Raw genomic sequence first — 22,944 nt, 5'->3', positions numbered from 1 at the left:
TGTGCAGTGAGTCTTTTTCTTTCATCACCACATTTCATAGAAGCATATTTCTCTTTTGTTTACATTATCTGTTTTGATTTCTGAACTGCTTGAAAATGTCTATTTTTTATTTAAAATATACTGCAGTCATTGAAGACCAAGCAGGAGGGCAAAAGAAATGCAATTCAGAGCGACACCATGAGCAAGCAACAAAACGCATAAAACAAACAGCAGTGCATTGAAAATGCATATAACAAAAAAGAAAAAGAAACCCGCAAACAACAAAGAGGAAAATTCCACACACGGCTTTTTGTACACGTTCTTCAAAAATAGTTACATCGTCGCCAAAAAAGACATCTAATGGAAGTGCATCCTACTGGGTGCTAGTGCGTGAAAAAGAGTTCTTAACTGTTATGTGCAAAGTATGGCTCCAGGCTGTAAAGATGGGAGTGCCGAGTTTGACGGCCCACCCGCAGCTGAATGAGCAATCCTGATTAGATACTTAGTTGGCAATTGTAGAGCAGAAACTGGAACTGCAGTATGGCAAGCATTCTTCTGCTTTCTAATGTTGTTTGAAGCCACGAGAGGTGATGTTGAATCTAATGTGCGATATGCATCGAGTATAAAATGAACTTTTTTCTCTGGACCATTTCTATTTTATTCATGTCTTTTATTTTTATTGCTCTTATCTGCTTCAAAAATAAAAACTTTACATTGCATACACTAAATGGAAACATCAGATGCATCTGAAAAAGAAAGGCAGCCACTCTCATTAACAGCTGGAACAGAAGAAGCAACAGTTGTCTCATAAGCCAGATTTAATGTGGACTACCTTCAGGAAAAATCAGCTCTTAAACAGTTAGAGCAGATTTGTTTTCACTGTGGCATTAGCAGCTTCCGTAAATAATCTTATTTTCTGTGTAAATAGGCCCTGTAGACTGTGCAACATCATGGCCACTCCATTTTTCAACCTCTTCAGTAGTCGAGGAGTTTTGACCTTACAACAAAGGATAATTTAATACCTCGGAGCATTACTGCGGCACTCCATGTTTTCACGCCCAGCGCAAACAAGTTGCTTACTTGTAGTCATGGCTAACCCGAACACTATGCTCAGTCTAAATGCACTGGCATGTGGCTAAGCAAGAGAGCATATTATGTTCACATGCGACCAGGCAAGCTAGTAAATGAGCATAGCACATCTTTCGAACTCTGAAGGGTAATGGGTCTCACCAAATACAACTCAGAACTGTATATAATTTTGTTTCCATGCCTCTCCTTCTGTTTTGCACTGATTTTCTCAACGTGAGGGGCACGAACAAGACAGACACTGCACCCGAGTGCCTTCCGTCTCATGTGGTCTCTTTCACGTCGAGAACATGCACCAACCAATCTGCCATTCTGAACTGCATTTGTGCCCCATTTGGCAACAGTTTTGATGCTTTTTGTGCATTCACTTCCTAAATAACTGCTTGAACAAAAAACTACACCATTGTCACCTTGGGCACACAAGGACCTGAAATGAGAGGAAGGAGCATTTATCTACTCCTGGAGGTACCCACTCTTGCTACAGTATGACCCCTCAGCAATTTATCATGCCACATTAGCTAGAAGGCCAACGTAATCTCTCATCTAACTTACAGGATATAACTTATAATGACGAGGGATGTTTATATGAAATGTCCCTTCGCGCCACCATCAAGAAGTTGTACAGCGCTCTCTGCCTCGACCCTCATCCTAGTCTTTCTGTGCAGGAGGCTCGTATATCTTTCAACAGATGCAACTTAACACACTTGTCACACCTGCACGGCTTTACCCGTACAAATTCTATCGCAATCCTTCATATCCCGACTGCCCTGCCCCTTATGCCAATCTCTCCCACTGTTTATTCTCCTGCCCGGTTGCTCTGAAGTCGGGTTTTTTTCCCACCTCCTCCCATACTGTCGGGACCTGGCTGGGAGCTGAAGGTGAGGACAAACAGCGCGTGCTCATGCCATCGATGTCTTAGGCGCCCAAGTGCTGTGCCTGAATAAAGTCTTGTACTACTACTACAATATGACTGCAAAAAAAAAAAAGTTGCTTTCATGAATTTTTGAAGATGAAAAAATTTGTTTTAACGTGAGAATCAATCCCAGGATCACCATGAAACTGGAGCATGTGTTTTGCCAAGTTTTCTAAGATGGCTAGCAGATGGCAGTTAAGGTTTGACTAAAGTTATAAACAACTCAAACTGGGGGTTTTATGACGTTCTCACATGCTTAGGAGAAACTCTCAAGGTAAAGTAATTTTTTTTAATGAACAAATAATTGAAATCGCAATCACATGAGTACAGCCATATGGAAAAAAGGAAATCTGAACAAGGGCTGTATAATGTACCATTGCATTTTTCTTTCTTTTGGCTCTCCATCATCAAGGCTGCGTGCCACAGCCTACATGGGAAATCGTAAGCAATGACAGAGGACCAGTGGACAGGAAAACAAAATATTGTACAACACAGTCACAGATGTCATATTTTCAAGGGTAAATAAAAATTTATCTGAGCAGACGCTCTGGTGGATTCCAATTATAACAATCTCTCAAACAGAATGCCACCTCGCTGTTGGGATTTTGCCCTAAATACACTAGACCAAAATCTGAAACAGTGACTTTAGTGCCACAGCTCTCTACAGACACACCGACTCGTTCCTCATCTGCTGTGTAGGAAAGGATGTGACATCGCAAGCAAATGAGGTTGATCTGTCTAGGAAAAAATATGCCAAGCACGAGACGTGCCATAAGGCATGCAAGCAACTCTTTTTCTGATACAGTGTACTCGGGATATTTATTATGTTGGACTGTTCCTTCCAGTTGCTTTCAGAATTGAATAGTTCACATTATCATAATAAAAGTAAAATTTCTCTCACTCACAAGGTTAATTCCACCACTACTCGATTCTTGCATCCATTGCTAGAGAAGCTAAAAATGTTCCTAAATACACTCGTCTATAGTCACTGCAACACTGCCTCAGTAGGCCTTGTAACAGCTGTGCATATCCAGGTTTTGAGCTCCGTTTCTCTTGACACACAAACCAAGCAAATAAGTTTATTAACAGCACTTTACCATCTATTGCTATCATAGGTGCCACAGTTTATGCAGCTATGATGGAAGTTTTAATTGCCCAGTTAGCAGTTGGCCAAGTATGATGGCATTGAAGGCTCAGATTATAAATTGCCTTGAGAATGCTGAGCATTCTTTAATGCACACCAAAACATCAGTACCTCTTTCCCAGCACCTTTCCAATTCGCCCCTTCTGAAATGTGGTCAGTGCAACAAAGTGCTGAAACAGCAACTTTGCTCTCAGCAGCAGACCGCCTTAAACAAGCTCAATCATGCCACAGTCTCATGCTGCAGACAAAACAACAAACACAAACCATAGTTTTCTTGCATTTATTTACAACCAATTGCAAGAATACAAGCTAACTGCCAACAAAATGACTTCACTGCACACCTACTTTACAGTGTTACCATAAAGGGCATTCAGGGTTCTCTTTAACAGCGACAGCTACATATAGAGCTTCCTTGGGGCAAACAGTGCCATTGTCACATGTCGTAATCCAAAGTGCCATGTTCACTTCCTGGTCAGTGAAAATGTTATCCAGGTGGGCTGTAAAGTGAGCACTCTCGTGACGGGTGCAATAAACCTATTGCTGTCATTTTACTGCCCTCACAGATGGCGAAAAATACAATTTCTGATGTCACCAGCTTATTTTACCACAGAAAAGAAACAACAAAAAAATGGCATTGCGTTCCACTTGCACTCATGGCTTTCTTTGTAGACATAGTACCTTATACAAAAAAAAAAAAGGTAATATGCAAAAAAATTATGCACCATAAGCTTTGGAGTAACCTTTTTGCCTCTGCAACCCATGCTGCTGTGGCAAAAGTAAAGCTAACCTTATCCAAATCATAATGAAGTACTGGTAGGAGAAAAAAAGTACTATCAAATTTTGGACAGGTGCACTTGTCCGACTGCTAAATACAGGTACCTTTGACAACTAGGTCTCCACGGTCTATTGATAATGCATTTTTTTTTCTCTCGACAAGGTTTGTCTTCCAGCAAGTATTGTCTATCCAACCTCTATTCCTTGTTTACCATACTAATTTCACAAGCACTTTGCTCAGCACTTAAGGCCTCGCAAAAGGCCTCAAGCAATGCTTGGTTTAGGTTGGTTTATTGTTAACGTCGAAAAGCAACTCAGGCTATGAAGGACGCTGCAGTGAAGGGCTCCGGAAATTTTGCCCACCTGGGGTTCTTTAACGTGCACTGACAACGCACAGTACACGGACCTCAAGAGTTTCGCCTCCACCGAAATTCGACCACTGTGGCCGGGATCGAACATGCGTCTTTTGGATCAGCAGCCGAGCGCCGTAACCACTGAGCCACCGCAGCGGGGCCTCATGCAATGCAGTGAAATTAGTTTTTATTGGGTACAGATTTTCTGGACAAAATTAACGGACCTGGCTTTCTTTGCTGGTGTTCCATTTACCCTCCAACTACTAGTTACAAAGTGAGGCTTTATCTGAACAATGAAAAGTCTTGACGAATGAAAGTTTTAAGAAGTGAAAAGCAGCCTTGAATATTTGAAATAAAAGTCGTATTCCTTGCAGACACAAACAGCAGAGCCAGTGTCGTGCTCAAGAAAAAAAAAGCCCACATCATGAGAGGGTCTTGAATGCACCTGCACACTCTCACCAGCTTCACTTCTGAGTTCCGTCAAATAGCGTAGCCTGACCAGTCAGTGGACACTACTCGCTCGATATATTTTGGAGGCTGTGCATAGCAGAAAAGTGCATGGCACAAACTACACATAGTACTAACTTGATTTAGAAAACTTAATGCCTTTGTACTAACAGCACTGTTAACTCGCACTTTTTCTTCTAGCTGCCACCACATTCTACAATGCAACAACAATGGTAAGTTTAGGGTGATGTAATTCTTAATCCTTCATCTTCAAAAAGGCAAAAAAGACATGCACCACACACACCATGGCATCAGTCTGCACGTTGGTAACAATACCAGCAGAGCTAAACTTATCACGGGCATGAAAGGAACTTTTTGTATCCCTTAAGTGGCGCTCACCTAGGGGTCTCTGAACACATTTCTGACGTTTACAACACTTTTGCTCTTGAGTGGTGCCCCTGCTTCACGACTGGATGACAGGACCTAACAGAGTTGCTGTGCTCATTTTAAAAGCAACTGTCTTGTGTTGCAGCAAGGCTTCACAACACTTGAATGAACTAGCGACAGGAACTCCAGCAATGTTTCTTTGCCTGCTCTGTGATGTACAAAACAAGCCTTACTAATGGCCACAACTAGTATGGTATGGTATACAGGGTGCAATGTACCAAAGCTACAAATGGGCCATGAGGCACAGTGAGGTGGTGGGCTCCATTTAAATTTTGACCACCTGGAGTTCTTTAACGTGCACTGACATTGCACAGCACATGGGTATTTTACTTTCCCAACCTATCTCTTGTTGCCACGAGGCTTCCACCTATGTTCTCCTGAAGTGACCAATTGTTTTTACTGGTTCTCCAAGGATACCATAAATATTGATGGCTAAAAGGAACTGTTCGAAATTAATTCTTATTTAAGTATATCTTGGGAGGTCAGATTTGGTTCAACAAGTTTTTATCTTCTCTAAACACCTGCCAATGCAATGGCAGCTGGTCAAATTATGATCCAAAGGTAAGGGACTGCCGATTGCCCATGAAGCACTACTACTATTACTTTATTTTTTTACTTCCCTTGGGAACATTGTGTGCAGTTGCTGTCACGGCTGTCCGACAGTGCAGTTTGTATGAGCACTTACTTTGAGTGATCACCATTTGCAACAATAATACAGCAGTGTATCAACGCTCGACAATGAAGTAGCAAGAAAGAGTGCTATTACAAAAATACTCACAGGCACACATAACATGCTTCCTAATCACAAGTGAGACAAGCAGTAAGAAGCCAGAAATATCTTTCACCTTATCTCTGAATCTCTAAACAATTACAACCTAATTATCTGCTGTACATGTACTGGTACAATGCACATCAAGGTTTTTTCTTTATGCATATATACAGTTTCAAGTGCAACGCAGCTGCACTCGAAGGAAATGTGACATTGCACATTGAGATGGTGGCTTTTGCAAGCAAGCACTGACATCATTAAGCAATAAAGGAAACACTACTTGTTTAACTAGCAGTTCATCCTGGCAGCCAACTACCACTGGTAGCAAACATTACACCATTCTGAGCCAGATACAGAAAAATATTTTAAAACGACAGCTGTAAGGCTCCCATTCAGCGGAAAAGGCGGCGTAAGTGTTGTATTGAGAAACCCACGTCACATCCTCTTTGCTTGATGTGGCATAGTGGCACCGTCATGCGGCAGCCATCAGAAAACACCCCGCAATCCGATGTATGCCGCTGCCCCAACAGATGGCGCACGAGCAATATAAAGTTTTCTCAATGTGGGACCTGCGTGTGAGTGGAATGGTCCTTTGTAGACATGTGATTGTGTGTGTAGTGCAGTGAGTACTAATTAATGAGCGTGTATATAGAAGCAACATTATGTGCTTAAACTGTAGTGAGGAAGAGTTCAAAGACGAATGTGGAAACTGTGTTGTGATAAATGTGTGAATTTGAACAAAAACAAAGACTGTGTGAGAAGAGAAACCGCTGAAGGAAGCCATTAACGCTATCGCTTCATACCCTTAACGGCGAAAACTTCAGTGCCCCCCTAATTTTTGTTTAGAGGCTTTTGAGATGCAAGTTGTGCACAACTCAGATGACTTAGGCACAGAGTGTACATTTAGCAGTCTTGGAATTTCGCATGTGGTATATAAAAATAACATTAGCTCTTCCTAAGAAGCACAATTATAAAAGAAAGTCTTACAAAAATGTCCACGCTTTAGCATCAAAATGTACTCTTTTAAGCGTACTATTACAGCTTACAACTGTGCTGTCCTTGACTAGTTGTTAATTTGTTCACTTGTCTGCGCAAGCAACAGCGGACAAAGGTGACGCTGGGCTAAGGTCCTATTTTTATTGCTAAACAATGTGCACACTTCCAAACCAGCCACACGAACCAAGAGACAAAAATGCACATCTTTGTTGAATGCGACTGAGCTGTGCCTAGTTAATACATATTCTATTTTGTGTATTTTACCATTAAAACATGTAGCTGGCACTTGCTCAGAAAGATGGCCCAGTAAAATATTGGAAGAACATTCACAAGCACCGAGCTTAACATTTTAGTCCTGGAGGATCTTTAGCTGATGCATCTGCAATAAGGAAATGCGTGCGTGTGTGCATGTGCATGTGTGCATGCATGTGCACCCACAGTAACATCATATGACCTTGTACACCACTCTGGCATGTCCTACTCTAAAGGCCAGGAAAAGGCAGTGCTGGCTAGAAAAACCTAAAGAGCATTCTTTATGCCACAAGCTAATACGCCTAGCCAGTGAGGGATGCACTACAGCTTGGAGAAATGCTACTCTCTAGGTTGTCCACACTGCTCCACACGTATACGTGACTAGACCTGGAACACTGTCTTTTGTTTACAAGCTAGCAATTCCATGGTACAACACCTTACAGCACAGCAGTGACATAAGACATCAGCAAGGAGCTCAGCTGAACAGTGCATCGGGAGGAGTCACAGATCATCTAACAAACACTGCCCTAGGTGCACGTTTCTTCAACTCCTCTAAGCACTCCCGAGACCTGACTGCTGCTTCACTATTATTGGTTCTGCTGGCCAACTTCAGGGCTTCTCGGCATGCATCTTCTGCTTCTGCATAGCTTCGGCCTTCCTCCATCAGTATACCACCCAGGTTGCAGTAGAACACAGCCAAGTTGTTGGACTTAATATCACGACCCTTAGCTATTGCTTCATGAAGCAATTTTAGAGCTCGATCATAGTCATGAAGCATAGATGCCACAGTACCAACATCATTCAACAGTGAGAGTGTTACTTCATGTCCCATGCCATTGACTTTCTCAGAGACAGTGAGTGCATCCTCAAAGCATTTCTGGGCTTCCAAAATTCTTCCTTGCTCCAACTGATGCCGCCCAAAAGCTTCAGTACTTCTTGCCCATAGGACTAACGTGTCTCTTTCAACATCACTTAGCTCGGACAGCCGCTCTAAATAATCTTTTTTCTCCAGCTTTTTTTCTTGAGCATCAATGCAAAAGCGATAGCCCTGCTCTGCCTTCTTTGTGTCTTTGCGGTGGTCATAAATCTCGGCAAGCTTCAGAGACATCTCAACGATGGCGTTGTCGTCCCGCGGCATCCCAGCAGCAATAGAACGCTTCATAACATCCACAAACAGCTTTTCAGCCTTGTCATAGTCACCCTTTTCGAAGGCTACATTGGCCAGGATATCAAAAATGTAGGTCTCGGCCTGTAAGGTATAAAAAAAAAGTATATGAGAGTCAGAAAGCATTTTGAAACTCTATGTCAATTTTCCTCATTCCAATACGAATTCCAATATGCATTCCAATACAACACTGACAAACGTTGTCACACAAAAAGCACTTCTCTACAACTGTTTACCTCAAACCTGCAACACATATTACATAAAACATGTACAATAATGCTCACACCAGCACTTTCTAATTACACTGATAGAATAAGAAAAGGAGAGAGAACTGGGAACACACTGTATGAGCAGTTTCAACCACCAAGGCACTTATATGATGAAAAAAAGTTACCACTTAAGAGATAGTCATGCAGGAAAGCGTAGAAATTACAACATGACTGCAAACTACATAACTGCATGACTGCACAAAAGAAAGCCATTAGAAGACAAAAAAAGAAACCTGCAGAACTGGTGAAGTACACAGGATATCAACAAACCAACAACATCCCATGCACTTCTACAACTCAAGGGTTTCGTGTTTCCCATTCTGATTTCTTTTTCCATACTTGGGGAATTACTTGCGTAGCCAAATAATGAGGTTAAGGACAGCAGTGAAACAGACAGTGGGACAGGTCAAAATTAACTGAACCAGTCCACAACTCAGCCATATTTTGGAATGATTCACTCTCAGGAGCCATGTACATAACTGCATACATTGCGCATTCGTAGCTTTTTCTGGAAATGGGCTAGAGCTAGCAGTGATTTTCCTGCTTCAAATAGATACAGCACTCTTCATACTGAACTAGGGTGCTTTTTCATGATCACTCAGTAACGGAGTTAACATATTTCCCAAAAGAGTAGCTTGGTAGCTCACCCTTCAACATATTCATGCGGCCAGATTAATCACTTGTAATAACACTTTTTTTTTTCTGCATTTAATGTCATGTGCATATTCGAAAAATAATAAGTGATCCCCTAATCCCTCAAGTACTCATCTGATAGATCATGATGTTTCGATGTTGCAATGTCCGACTATTGTGACATTTTGTACAAAAATTTGCACATGCCTCTAAAAAAGTAACTATGTATTTTGCCTTGTAAACCTAATTGGCTTAAAAGTAACTGTTGGTATTTTGCCCTGTAGGCCTAATTGGCTTTCTTCATGCCTGCATAGACTATTTAGGCAGAAAAAATATATTTTTGAAGTGAAGTTTCGAGCAGCACCTGAAAAGGTTAATGCTGCAACCAATACATGTGTTTTGGCTTGCTTCGAAACATATTCTTATGCAACAGCAGTGCATACATTGGAACCACATTTTTTCAAGCGCAACAAAGTAATCAGCCTAGTGTCGCTACACTGCTAACGCAGTGCACAACACCCATGAAACAAGCTTTTGAACTGGGTTTCTGCTAGCATTTTGTACTGACTGTCCACTAAGATCACATACAATGACTTGCAATAACCAGGTATCATAACTTATTGCATCAGCAATGCCTACAGTTAGCACTAACCCACTAAGAAGGGTAACAGTTGGTTCGAGCTAGTGGGTAATTCGCACCTGGTCGTACCTTTATAAATCCTGTGAGTGCCAAATAAAGCATTTACTGGAAGTCAGCGCTTGTGTCTTGTCCCTTCGTTGTTTTATGGTATGGAACCTCATGTAACCCACTAAAAATGAGTATTTCAGGATTGCTCTTGTGCACCAAAAAACATGTGCTGTAGTTGCCTTAGCTCTGCATGACATAAGCAAATAATGCACATGAGGAAGCAAGAGGGAATTGCAGTAAAAAAAAATTCTCATAAATATGCACGTGAGGTCAGTGTGCACATTTCCCTAAAAGATCAGACTAGTTACCACTGTTCTTAGCACCACATTGCAAGCAGCAAGCACTCGGTTGTGGTCCAAAACTCTATTGCTATGTAGGAGATATTAATGCACTGAACAAGCAAGTTTCGCGACCACGGTTGAGTGTAACTGACTAGGCAAAATTTTCAGTGCATCATGGATGATACACACTGTCCTGATATCAGCCACACATGAAAAAGACTATCACAACCTCATTAATTATTCTGATATTATATCTACATGAAAGGCCTTGCAAAAAGTATTTTTAGTTAATGTACACTTATTTTTCATCCCTCCATGCTAACCGAATAAAAGAGATGAAGGTTTTCGAAATGCTATATCACATAACACCTCCAGTAGACTAAAAAACATAACCTATAAGAAGTGGATACCTGAAAAAGCACTAACGTGCATTCAGAAAATCACACCACAGATCAGCCCAGTCACTGAAGGAGGACACTTGTATGATATCCAAAAACAAATAAATTAAGAAGCAAGAGCAAAAAAAACCCTTGCAAACAATTCTTTGTCATTCACATAAAATAACACACGCTGTGGCTGGGTTCTGAACCCAGGGCCTCACACCCACAAGACCTGGGCCACTGTGAAGAGCAGGATACCACCCACAAAGGGCCTGCGCCCATGCCAACGGTGAACTAGAAGGGCGAACAGCAATGAAAGATTGCCGCTCCCGTGCCAACGGAATCCTCTGCTCCGGCTGTCTAAAGACACCGGCTGATGCCTTATGCTGCCTCGAGTGCCCTCGGCAGTGAATATCTGCTTCCCTCAGCTGTTAACAACATGAAAATAGCTAAGCGAATACCGTCGTCGTGAAACAGACGTGACAAACTTCGCTGTCATGTCCACCCACCACTCATGTCCGCTCATATCCACTCACAACCACTCACACCAACTCATCACTCATGCCACTCAGCACTCATCCCTATTCACACTCACACGCACTCCCTCACACTAATCTCCACTCACATCCACTCATTCACTCTCACACATGACCACTCGCTCACACTCATGACCACCCATACTCACACTCATGTCCACTCACACTCAAAACCACTCACTTACACTCATGACCACCCACTCACATCTGCTCACTCACACTAATCTCCACTCACATCCACTCATTCACTCTCACACATGACCACTCGCTCACACTCATGACCACCCATACTCACATTCACAACCACTCACTTACACTCATGAAAACCCACATCTGCTCATTTACACTCACGTCCACTCAAACCACTCACTCACAGACGTGATTGTAAGTGAGGCGATATGAGTGCACTCATGAATGAGTGCGCCAACCTATGGTTGTTGGCAGCCAGCTTTGCAACAGCCATGTTCACACCGTGAAATTTGGTCCAGTCAATTTGCCAAAGTTCCGTGCCTGCATACTTCTGCACCAAATGAAATAGCAAGTGAAGTCTATGAAAAAAAGTTTCCCATATGGGTCAGTCAAATCACAACCGTAAATATGTAATGTACATATGTGCACGTGTGTGTATGTTAGGTTTTATGGCACATAAGCAGCTAAGGCTATCATGCGCCAAATACAGGGTTGGAAAGATCTGTGTTGACGGACTACTGTTTTTAGAGTGATTACAATTTCTTAATAATATTAAAAATTTGAAATTTCATGCTACTGTCCTGCAAATTTGCAATATTGTAGGCAGTAATGTAAGGAATGTCCAGTAGGTGGCAGAAGAGTACAGATGAAGAAGCGTTGTCACAGTAGGAGCGCAAAATGAGCGCTCCACTTGACATATGCACCAAAGAAGATCAACAGTCTGTTATTAGACTTCTTGCAAGTGAAGGTATAAAACCTACAGAAAATCATCACACAATGACAGCTAAGATGGTGATACATGTCTGGCACAGCAGCAAGTCTGGAAGTGGAGAACAGAACTCACAAATGGTGTGACATCTGTAAATGACACACCTCGCTCATGGAAACCATATCGAGTTTTGACACCAAAGAGTATTGTAGCTGTCGAAGCATCAATAAGGGAAAACCACCCAGTGACTGTGGATGAAGCAGCCATCTCCGTGGACATAAGGCACGGTTCACCTCATATTATTCACAATGTGCTCCAGTTTCAGAAAGTGTCAGCATGATGGGTTACCATAGCAGCTGACAATAGACCTGAAAGAGTGACATGTTGCATCTGTGAAGAACTTGTTCAGGGTGGTTCCGCATAAGACCGAAGAGTGGCTGGTTGGCCTCTTAAATTTATATAAAATTTTTATATGTCGCTACTGGAAAGAAGAGGTCTGCAAATGTTCTAAAAAAAATTGGTTTTGAGGACAGGAAATGACGCAGTAACTGTCTCACATATCTCGGTGGACACCCAAACCGCACCGTAAGGGAAGGGGGGAAGGTGGGAGTGAAAGAACAAAGAGAGAAAGAGGTGCCGTAGTGGAGGTCTCCGGAATAATTTTGACCACCTGGGGATCATTAACGTGCACATACATCGCACAGCACACAGGCGCATTTTGCGTTCCACATCCATCGAAACGCGGCTGCCGCGGTCGGGTTCGAACCCGGGTACACCGGCTCAGTAGACGAGCGCCTTAACCACTCAGCCACCGCGGTGGGTATTCATTTTACCCCCCCCCCCCCCCCCCCCCCAAAAATGTTGGCCAAAACAGCAGAGAATGTACGCATGGAACTGCACCTCTTCGTCATTAATAACTTTCAGTGCCACGAAAAAATAGGGGCGGTTACTGGTTTTACCACCCAAAATTTTTTCGTGCCAACAGAAGTTAATAATGATGAAGAGGTGGAATTCCACATTTATGTGCTCTGCTGTCTTGGCCAACCTTGGTTATGAATTACATAAAATATATTAATGTTAGATACCTGGAAATTGACTAAATATATATATGTTTTTATTTGTGCTCAGGTATTTTAGTCACTCTGAAAGGTATAGATTTTGTTATAAAAATTCGTCAAAGTCGGCCCAGGGAATGTTTTTTTTTCTAATTTGAAGGTGTTTACCTCAAAAAAAGGCTTGCGGCAGAGTAGCAGTAATTTAGTGTTATGCTCTATGCAAGTGATCGATCAAGCTGCAGAAATTCATATTCATATGGCTTTGCTATAAAGAGATATGATCATGCTAACTTCAAAAGAGCACGGAACAATGAAAACTTCTGAAAATAAAAAAAATATATTTTTTAAACTTTGTCCACACATTCTCCTCTACATCAAAACTTCTGAGAACAGTAGAAAAAAAACAATTTTTTTTTTCAACTTTGCCCACATACGGTAATCTCCTCTATATCAGCTTTCACAACCATTAAAACATGTTGCATAATTTTGTTGCTCTAGTAGTTACGGCCCCTCCAATGAGACTCTTGCACAAGGGTTGGCAAATGATGTAGATCAAACTTCTTGCCTGCTACATCTATAGAATACAGGCAGGGTTGGATCTCAGCTTCTTAGAAAATGCCGGGAGTGGCAAAAAGATGTCGGTGGCATCGAGGATGTCAATTCTGAGATGGTTTGACTCCGGAGTGGCCATGAGCGCGAGCTACCGAGTAGGTGCACGCACAACCCAATTGCTCGTTTTAAGAGGCAATGCAGTGAGAGTGTTCATTTTCACGTCCTCAAGCAAGCACGTGGGGTAGAGGAAACCACTGGAAACTGGTCCTTTGTCTCCTGACATGGCCGTGACAGATGGGGATAATGCATGCTTGCCCACTGCCGCGGGGCCCGGCACGCCAAAGAACCACCAGAAACGAGCCTTTTGTGGTCGAAGTTCAGTGCGACACTTTTCTCCATTGACGGTGGCCGCACTGTGATGCGGCGCAGCACGACTGGTTTGGTTTTCTGGGGTTTAACATCCCAAAGCAGCTTACGAGTGATGCTGTAGAGGAGGGCCCAGAAATTTTGACCACCTCAGGTTCTTTAACGTGAACTAACATCGCACAGTACACAGGCCTCTAGCATTTTGCCTCCACTGAAATGCAACCACCGCAACTGGGATCAAACCTGCGTCTTCCGGGTCAGCAGCCAAGCACCATAACCACTTAGCCACCGCAGCGGCTACTATGTCATCAAGGCATATAGCAAGAGGCACAATGTATATAGTACTACAGCATATTCAAAACACAAGGCTACACAGATTACGGACTGGATCATCACTGCTGAAGCAACTTAATGGCATAACAGCCACTTTACTGGACACCAGTGCAAAAAATCTGGCTGCATAAATCAAGAAGTAGGCTTAGCTGCTCAAACATCAACCCAATGGTATCCTAAGGCGCACAGCACCTGAAATGCAACTACGAATGCATTTGTGCAGAGCAAGAGTGCCTTAAAGTTTGTCATTTCATGGTTTCACTCTTAAGGGGACAGGGTAAGCCCCATCTTTCCAATGTATTTTGGGGCATATTTTGGTACACTTTTCTCAGCAACTAATAAAGATAGCAGCAAGATATTTATGTCATTTTGTTCAGAATTTCATCTTCTAGCCGCTGTACCAAAATTATTTTAGTTTATGAGAAATGAAATTATTAGTGATTTTTTTACTTTCTACACCCTAATTTTGACCAAATTTTGCATATATTTTTATTTTAAAACAAACAATATTATATGCACGCTGATAATTTTGGTACAGTAAATTGCCACATATATGTACTGTATACACAGAAAAAATCACCTTGATATCTATTGTCATTTAGAAAATAATGGTACCGACGTAACAAAAAATCTTGTTTTGAGAAAACTGAGTTTAAAGTAAACAAAACCTTAAATCCCAAGATTTCAACTTAGCCAACTCATTTTGACCAATTTATTCAGTAGGCACCAGCTGCATAGTTATGATCTAGGTCAGCTTGGTGCTTCTTTTCCTGCCGTTTAGCTTCTCGTGCCTGTTTTGTCACTTGCTGCGTAGCTCGATCAGCAAAGTAAACTCGACGCCGATCGACTTGCTTCAGCCAGCGGACAGCGTTGCTGCCCAGAATTAATCCACATGCCTCAAGAACTTTAGTTCTTGCGATGGCGCCATCATTGAAGGTCAGAACAGCATCTAATGTAGCAATCTCCATTGTCTGTACGCCCGCAAAGACATTTTTTTGAGCACACTCCCATACGACGTTGTTGAAGGACTCGTTTGGGTTCTGGATGGTTGCCAGAGATCTTGAATGGTAGCCAGAGAGCTTGGATGGTTGCCAGAGAGCTTTCTCTTGCAGCTAAATTCCGTAACATTTCGAGTTTTTTTTTTAGTTTTTAGTAAAAACGGAAAGAAACACATCGCTTGTAAAGGGGTGTGCCGCTGACCGCTTTGCTTTCAGATAGCTTTTTCAGGTTGATATAAATTGCCCAGGATGAAGTGTGATACATGAAACGATGCAGGAAGGAATGTAATTTCATATTTAGCAAAAAACTAAAAATTGATATTTTTCAGAATTTTTGCTTACCCTGTCCCCTTAATCACAAGCTGAACATATCATGCACAGGCAGACAAACTACACTGTTCTCCAGTGCTGCTTTTTTTCCTTTCTGACCTGGCTCACCTGGTGATCTTCACGCTCTTGAGCCATCTTGAGCGCTATGTGAAGCATTGACTCTGCCTTGTTGAAATCCTGCCTCTGCAGGTTAAGGATGCCAAGCTTGATTGTGTGGATGAGTGGGTCTTCTGGTTCACGCTCTTGCAGTCCAAGAAGAGACAGCAAGCCTGCCAGCATGGCACTCTTGCAGCTGTATAAACATAAAAATGATGAACAAGTCACAAGACCTGACACCACACACTTGAATGACACATTCGGGAGTTAATAATTGTCTGCACACTTATCTACAACTTGTATTTCTTTAAACATCAATTTCATGCATACCACAAATGGCTAATGCCCACGACATCATTCGGCGTAACTAGCACATACATTTGATTTCATGTTCCATGCTAACGACTGGCAATTACCAGGTTACACGTACCATGACTTAGCAACTACTACATCATGATTACAATTAACACGTATATACCTAGACCTATTTCCTGCCAGTGCAAACGAAAACTGTGACTATATGATAAGTTTTGTAATTAAAATATTGGCTCAATTATTTTTAGGCCACACTCTAACAATCTAAAGTTTCAGAGCTAAGAATGGCCTTTGAAATAAGACCTTGATACTACGCATCATCTGCAGGGTTTACAACAAAAAAATCTAGAAATAAATCATAGACCCAAAAAAAAAAGGAAGTCATGTGGCTGATGCCGAGCATGATCTAAACACTTCTCTGCACTTGACAAAAATTGGGTAAGCAAGTTTCAGTTCAATATGTAAACTTTGTTAAGTGATGTAACAGTTTCTAGGAGCACTAGCAAAGGTAGATTAATGCATAAAAATTAACTGCGAAAAGTAGAAGTGTGCCTATGGTCAGACAATGATTTAGGAGAAAGTCGCATTCTTAGTTAATAGATGTTCACAGCAGACACCTATAATTGATTTCGTACAATTCATCACTCAAGAAATACCAAAAGCGCACAGCTCGAAATTGCCTCCTTTGCTGCCACAAACTGCCTCTCTGCAACAGGAGGTGTCGTAGCTGAAAAGGATTTCCGTTCAAGACCGACAATCGAAACAGAAAGCATCGAGCTTTAAACTCTGTAACACTTATCAGTGAGCAGTGCTGTGCGCCGTACCGCTCGTAGCATCTACCTTATCTGATTGCTTCGCACATTCGTGGCGATGGCGAGCTTTAAATTTAGTCGAACGAAATGTACAACTGACGGCTTCAAAGAAGCATTGCAACGCTTTGCTCGAAGCCTCATATGCAGTAATCTCATTGAATGCTGCAATTCACTCAGTATGCTAGACACTGTTGCTGCGCCCGTTCAGCATTCAACATCATGAATACGCTGGCGGGTACTGCGCGCTCGGTATCAGTTAAACCAGTGTATGTAGTTCACCTTGGCAACCTTTGGCAGAAACTTTGCGTGACTTGAGGCAAGCTGGAAGAACTAATCGGAGACGTTGGAGAACTACTTTGCCTGAAAATATAGTTAAATGGCCGCCGAACCAAGCGAAAAAGAACTCGGTACGAAGACGCCATCGACGCCATTAGGAAGCGCTGAGCTCAAGCGCTCAAGGGCTCAAGGTTGGCTATTCCCAATGGTTCTGCTCAGTTTCGGTTCCACTTATCTTGCGAAATCTTCCTTTAGTTCTGCTGACGTTGCTGTCTTTGTTTGAAAATAATGCATGCTTGCTTGACACTTTATTTTAAAAGAACATTCATTATTCAGTTTAAGCACGCAATGCACGTTACACAGAAGTTGAAACACCAGCTGGCTAGTGCCAAAATGGGATCTCGAAACATTAAGAAAAAGGAAACCATGGAAACCACGGCTACCTGCGTCCGATCGATACCATCTATTTATTCACCTGTAGCAAAGCTGCGGCAGCGCTTTCCTGTTTTTTTTTTTTGTTTTTTACAGCCAGAGGTGAAAGCGCAGTTTTCTCCGCGGGCTTACCGCGGTGGCTTAATTAGTGCATGTCAATGGCACTCGGAAGTTGAGCCAAGGTCGCGGGTTCGATCCCGGTCCGCGACTTTGGCCAGAGGCCACAACACAAGACACACATGTCCGTTATGCGTGTGTTAATGCGTCCACGGTTTCAGGTCGCAGTGTACTAAACAGGCAAAAGCACAGTCAGTCAACATAGAAACTGAGATCGAATGACAATGGTAGTAGGCTTAATAACCAAAACAGCTAGTGTATGCAAATCATCAAGAGATGATTGAGATCTGATCCCAGTATACTGTCCAAGGGATATATAAGACAACGCATACAAGTCTGTTACATCACGGCGGGGAGTTTATAAAGACTTTCGAACAATAAGTTATATAATTATCAGCCTGAGAGATACCTTAATTGTTCTATGCATATAATCTACAAAAAAAAATTCTCGCGTAAGTGATGATGACGGGACAGGAAATTTCATCTTTAGCTGCAGAAGGGAAAAAGTGAGGTTTAGAAAATGATGGCCCAGGCACTGGCACATAGATTAGAATCTTGAAGTGCACATATATGTTGTACGTGATATACAGCCTGAAAAGTTTAGAGCCTAGAGGACTTCGAAGCTGTGTGATGGGGCTCTTGAGCATCTGTTGTAGTGCTTCGGAGGAAAGAGGACATATATTTATATATATATAATTATGGCAATGTCGCCAATGTTTTTTGTGTTGTGCAACATACTCCAACGTTGCAGCAACATGCCCATAAGTTCGTCAGGATGATATAATCTGCTAACATTGCAGCCATATATGCTCAGAAATTGTTTAGAATAACATATCATCTGCCATCTTTGGAACAACGTTGAGAAGCAACATTGAGGCAGTATAGCCCGGAGAACGTTGATGTTTAAATCATAACAATAAAACAACATTACAAATATATATTTCAAGAACAGGGTTCCAGAACTCTTCTGACTGTTGTTACACTAAACATTTTTTTTTCAACTAGCAGCACTTCACAATCTTCTATTGTGCCTGCCATTGGTTGCATGCACAGCCCCAATATTTTGTTGCAAAGCTTTGCTTATTTACGCGTCCGGTGCTCTACCGCTGAGCTACTCTCTCTCTTTGCTTATTTACCCATTCGCCACTATCACCCTTGGGACACCCTTCAGTGATGGATGTATAAGCTTGACTCCATGTTATCCGTTTGGAGGTGGGTGTATCGTATGTGTTACATGCATTGTACTGTATTGTGGAGCTCAATTAAGTGTCGCTCACTCTCGTTGGTCCTTACAGAGCGTTGTGATATGATGTGAAGCTTACCAACTGGCAGGCCTGCATGCTCGTGCAGGGTTGCTGAACTTCTCAAGAATGTTACATTTATGTTCGAAACATTATGGCAATGTTGCAGCAATGTTGTAAATATGTCAAATGTGAACATGACATCGTGCAAAATGTTGCAGCAATGTTTTTGTACAAATGTTGCCATGACATTGCCAAAAGAGGACACTATAGCCACGTTAATACAACCTAGAAAGGTAATATTGGTGCAATGTTCCAGGAGCAATTTGTGCTACTGCTTGACTTATTCTTTAAGATACCTTGAAGTCGACAATGTGGAAGCTTGGGCATGTGGCGTATCATTATCATTATAGTGCATAAGACGAGGACGAGACGAGTACACATACAGAATGCTGAACTTACAACTGATCTTTATTGAGGGTTTGCCACTGCTTATAATGCTGCGGCGAACAATCTCAGATGAAGCTACACACACATAAAAAATGACAAGAATGACACTACAAGAGCTCTGCACGTGGCAACAGTGACACATGACCAGCTGCGCACATTTCCCTAACGATCTTTAAGAAAGCGTAGTTCTTTATCTGACAGATCTATAGCTCTATAGATCTATAGCACCGACTCGAGTCGATGCTTATATGCTTTGATTTTATTTATGAGGTTTAACGTCCCAAAGCGGCTCAGGCTATGAGAGACACCGTAGTGAAAGGCTCCAGAAATTTCGACCACCTGGGGTTCTTTAACGTGCACTGACATCGCACACTACACGGGCCTCAAGAATTTCACCTCCATCGAAATTCGACCGCCGCGGCCGGGATCGAACCTGCGTCCTTCGGGTCAACAGCCAAGCACCATAACCACTGAGCCACCGCGGCGGACCGATGCTTATATGCAAATTGGTTTTAGCGTCTATGCATTTTGTAGGCTTCAGCAACCTCTCTTGTGATTTTGATGCAGCTATCTGTCAAAACTTCGCACTGGCTGAAATGGGGTAACATGATTTCTTCTTTTCCTCCTTTCTTTTTTCCATGCAGTCTCTGCAATGAATGCCCAGATGAGCGGCCATGGCGCTGCTCATGTGGAGATGAATCATGGACACTAGTCATTGTCAGGTCTCCACAAATATATTTGGCAGGAGCCGCTCAGCCAGGCAGGAACAGGACAGCGTGCCGCGGCCATCCAGCTGAGCAGCCACAAAATCCAGCCTGCGCGTGCTTGGCAGGCATGCTGGGGCTGTCATCGTCTTTTGCGGCCGGACTGACCATGATGGCATGCTACACTCACATTGTTCCGGCCATTGAGGCATCCAGCTGTTTGTTCTGTGTAGTGACACATATGACAGCAGAATCCTGTATCATTGCTAGTGCACTGTAGAAATCTTTTTTGGTGCTTCTTGGCATAGCCCGCCTTGCCTGAATTGCAAGATTTTACCATGGGTCAAAGCCTTGAGAGCTTATCGGGCACAGAAAGAATAACATTCGCATTGACTCATGATCCCACCCTCTTGAGATTGTGTAAAATCCTATGTAAGTGCGGGATAACAGTGACCTTTCTTTTTTCTTCTTTTTGAGGCCTTTCAATGGCTCCACTGCAGCCTGAACTCAAAATGTCTTTTAACAGGTTCTCCGAGGCAGAGGTTAGAAGATAAGTTGGATATCCTTAGTAGGCACCTGAGGTTCACCCAACATTAAAGAGGCAAATGCGTATCGTTTGTGATTATTTAAGAATTCTAACAGAACTGAGAATTTTAGAAGCTAAGTTTAAAGCCTAAGGATAGTTTTAATAGAACTTTTGAGCAAACTTGCCGAATGTCTTTACAAAGCCTAAAAAAATTGCACCTGTTCACAAATTAGCATCGAATGTAGCGTGTAGAAAGTGAGTGAAGGTGGCAAGTTTGGTTTAAAAAAAAAAAACCTTATGAAAGCATTGAAAGCATGCATGCTGCGAAAGATCCAAAAATTGCTAGAATCTGGAAAACTCAAGATTTGTGAATACATGACAGGTTGCCTGATTTCACGAGGAATGCGTATTAAAAAAGGGGATAGTAAATTAGAGGGAAGTGTTTGTTGCTGGATATGAAGAGTACAGCAACCTTTCCCACATTCAAATCTTCTGGTATGCTGCCCATGAACAGTAACTGTGCGAACAGTAAGTGGAAGTATGATGGAGATGCATTATTGGTATACTCTGTTTGAAGTTTGAGATGAGGTTGACATCAACCTCTGAGTAATCTTGCCAGCGCGTGCGTTAGTCCAACCTTGTCCTACGTCATTCTCCCTTGTATATAGGTCTTTTTTGGCTGGCAAAAATCCTCTTCAGCATATGCCATACTAACAGGCCACCATTCAGCCTTGCATGGTTATGCATACAGCTTTCCTTTCAAGTTTGGTAGGCAAAATGGAGTTTTTCTTTTCGTGTAGTCATTAAGTGCTTTGTTTTAATTAACCAGAGTTCTGCGGTTAAGATGGTTTTTTTAGAATAGATTTATTGGCTAACTCTAGTTTTTATTCTATTTTTGAAGACTGGCCAGTTTTTGTAAATTGCATAAGAATGAAAAGAAATGTCAAAAGATCTCCTAGCTGAAAGCTGAAAGTTTGTATTTATTGCTTTGTAATTACCTTTACCATAAAATATAATGTTTTGGTTTTTTGATATGGTGAGTATTAGTAGCAAAAGCAAACTCCACATGAAATAATAGAATTAACTTTTTGGAAATTGATTTTCTATTCTTACTATTACCACTGAGGTAAGCAATAATGCACTGGAATGTCTGTGATTAATCAGGTCTAAGATGTTTGCAGAATCATGCAAAATACATGTTAGTTTTTACGAGTGCTGACGAAATCTATTGCTCCTGCAGGTGGTGGTGTAACTTTATTACCAGCGGATACAAAGGAGTGACCCGAAGCCACCCCCCGCTTAAACGACGGCTGCTATCCCTTGGGGCAGCGGCAGCGTCTTCAGCCAACTGGAAAAACTTGATCTGTGTCCCCGGGTCGGGGCTGAGTAATTAGAGCCTCCCAATGATCAGAGCTGGTAATGAAGTGACTCGTGGGTAGGGACTGTGGGCAGTTCCAGATCATATGATCTAGATTGGCTTTGCTATCATAATTTTTGCATTTGTCTGAGTAAAGTCCTTCCGAATAGAAGCTACCCATTTGGGGATTTGGATAGGAGCTAGTTTGAAGTTTATGCCAGGCTTTGGCTTGTCATTTGGAGAGTGTTTTATCTGCTGGGGGAAATCTGAGTCTTGCAAGCCTGTAGTGCTGCAGGATTTCTCTGTAAGAAAACAACCTGTCCTTGCCGGAGTATGGGGCTCGGTGGGACAGTTCTCGAGTTAGGTTATGAGCCGCCTCATTACCAGCAAGGGAGGCATGAGCAGGCGTCCAGATTAGGCGAATGCGCCGCGTGGGCTGATAATTTAGCAGAATCCGTGCTGCTTGTGGGCAGATTCTTCCCAACGTGTAATAACATATCGCCAATTTTGGGTCGCATGACAATGGTTTCTGCCAAGTATCCCGCAATGGCTAGGGCAATGGCTGTTTCTTCTCCAACATGTGTTTGAATGTGTATGGTGCCCCCATTTATGAGTGTATCATGTTCTGTGGCGACCACAGTTACCATCTTGTCAGCCGAGGAATCTGCTGCACCTACATATACTACAGAAGAAATTTCGCTAGTGCTATCATAACAGGTAAACTAAAATAACTAGAAAAGTACATAAATATAAGGATAAGATAGGTAAGTTGGTTTAAAACATTATTAGGCTCACTAGAAAAACTGCAATTAGTATGAAGAGGCCAGTAGTAATGCCTAGTAATACTGTTCGTGACAGAAAAAAGCAGTGGCAAGCCAGAGTATTTCATTTTCAGACCTGATATTAATTAATGATGCAACATTAATATCACAGCTGGCAGCAGCCTTCTCATTCATGCTTGTGATCACATTGAT

The 22,944-nt window shown here is 42.2% G+C and overlaps 1 protein-coding gene across 2 annotated transcripts; it reads right to left on the bottom strand.

Annotated features, from left to right (window-relative positions):
* Nucleotides 1-3,388: 3,388 nt before the first annotated feature.
* Nucleotides 3,389-17,424, bottom strand: Ttc19 (tetratricopeptide repeat domain 19). 2 transcript variants are annotated; one of them, XM_089581495.1, is made up of 3 exons: nucleotides 17,147-17,424; nucleotides 15,744-15,936; nucleotides 3,389-8,409 (listed from the first exon to the last, which is right to left on the bottom strand). In XM_089581495.1, the coding sequence occupies exons 1-3, from the start codon at nucleotides 17,296-17,298 to the stop codon at nucleotides 7,669-7,671; spliced, it is 1,086 nt and encodes a 361-aa protein (XP_089437621.1). In that variant the 5' UTR covers nucleotides 17,299-17,424; the 3' UTR covers nucleotides 3,389-7,668. The 2 variants fall into 2 exon arrangements, with proteins under 2 accessions (XP_089437621.1, XP_089437622.1); XM_089581496.1 differs by having other exon boundaries at nucleotides 15,753-15,936; nucleotides 17,147-17,395.
* Between the last annotated feature and the right edge of the window lie 5,520 nt (nucleotides 17,425-22,944).

Source organism: Amblyomma mixtum, chromosome 3 (assembly GCF_055824585.1).
Source record: "Amblyomma mixtum isolate Tamu chromosome 3, ASM5582458v1, whole genome shotgun sequence".
Lineage (NCBI taxonomy): Eukaryota > Metazoa > Arthropoda > Arachnida > Ixodida > Ixodidae > Amblyomma > Amblyomma mixtum.
This window is presented reverse-complemented; position numbering and strand designations above follow the sequence as displayed.

Coding starts and splice junctions, on each gene's coding strand:
- Ttc19 (XM_089581495.1), bottom strand. CDS start 17,298: ATGGCGTCGATGGCGTCTTCGTACCGAGTTCTTTTTCGCTTGGTTCGG. Junction 15,937..17,146: donor TTCTGCCAAAGGTTGCCAAG/GTGAACTACATA, acceptor ATGTTTATACAG/CTGCAAGAGTGCCATGCTGG. Junction 8,410..15,743: donor AAGATCACCAGGTGAGCCAG/GTCAGAAAGGAA, acceptor TATACCTTACAG/GCCGAGACCTACATTTTTGA.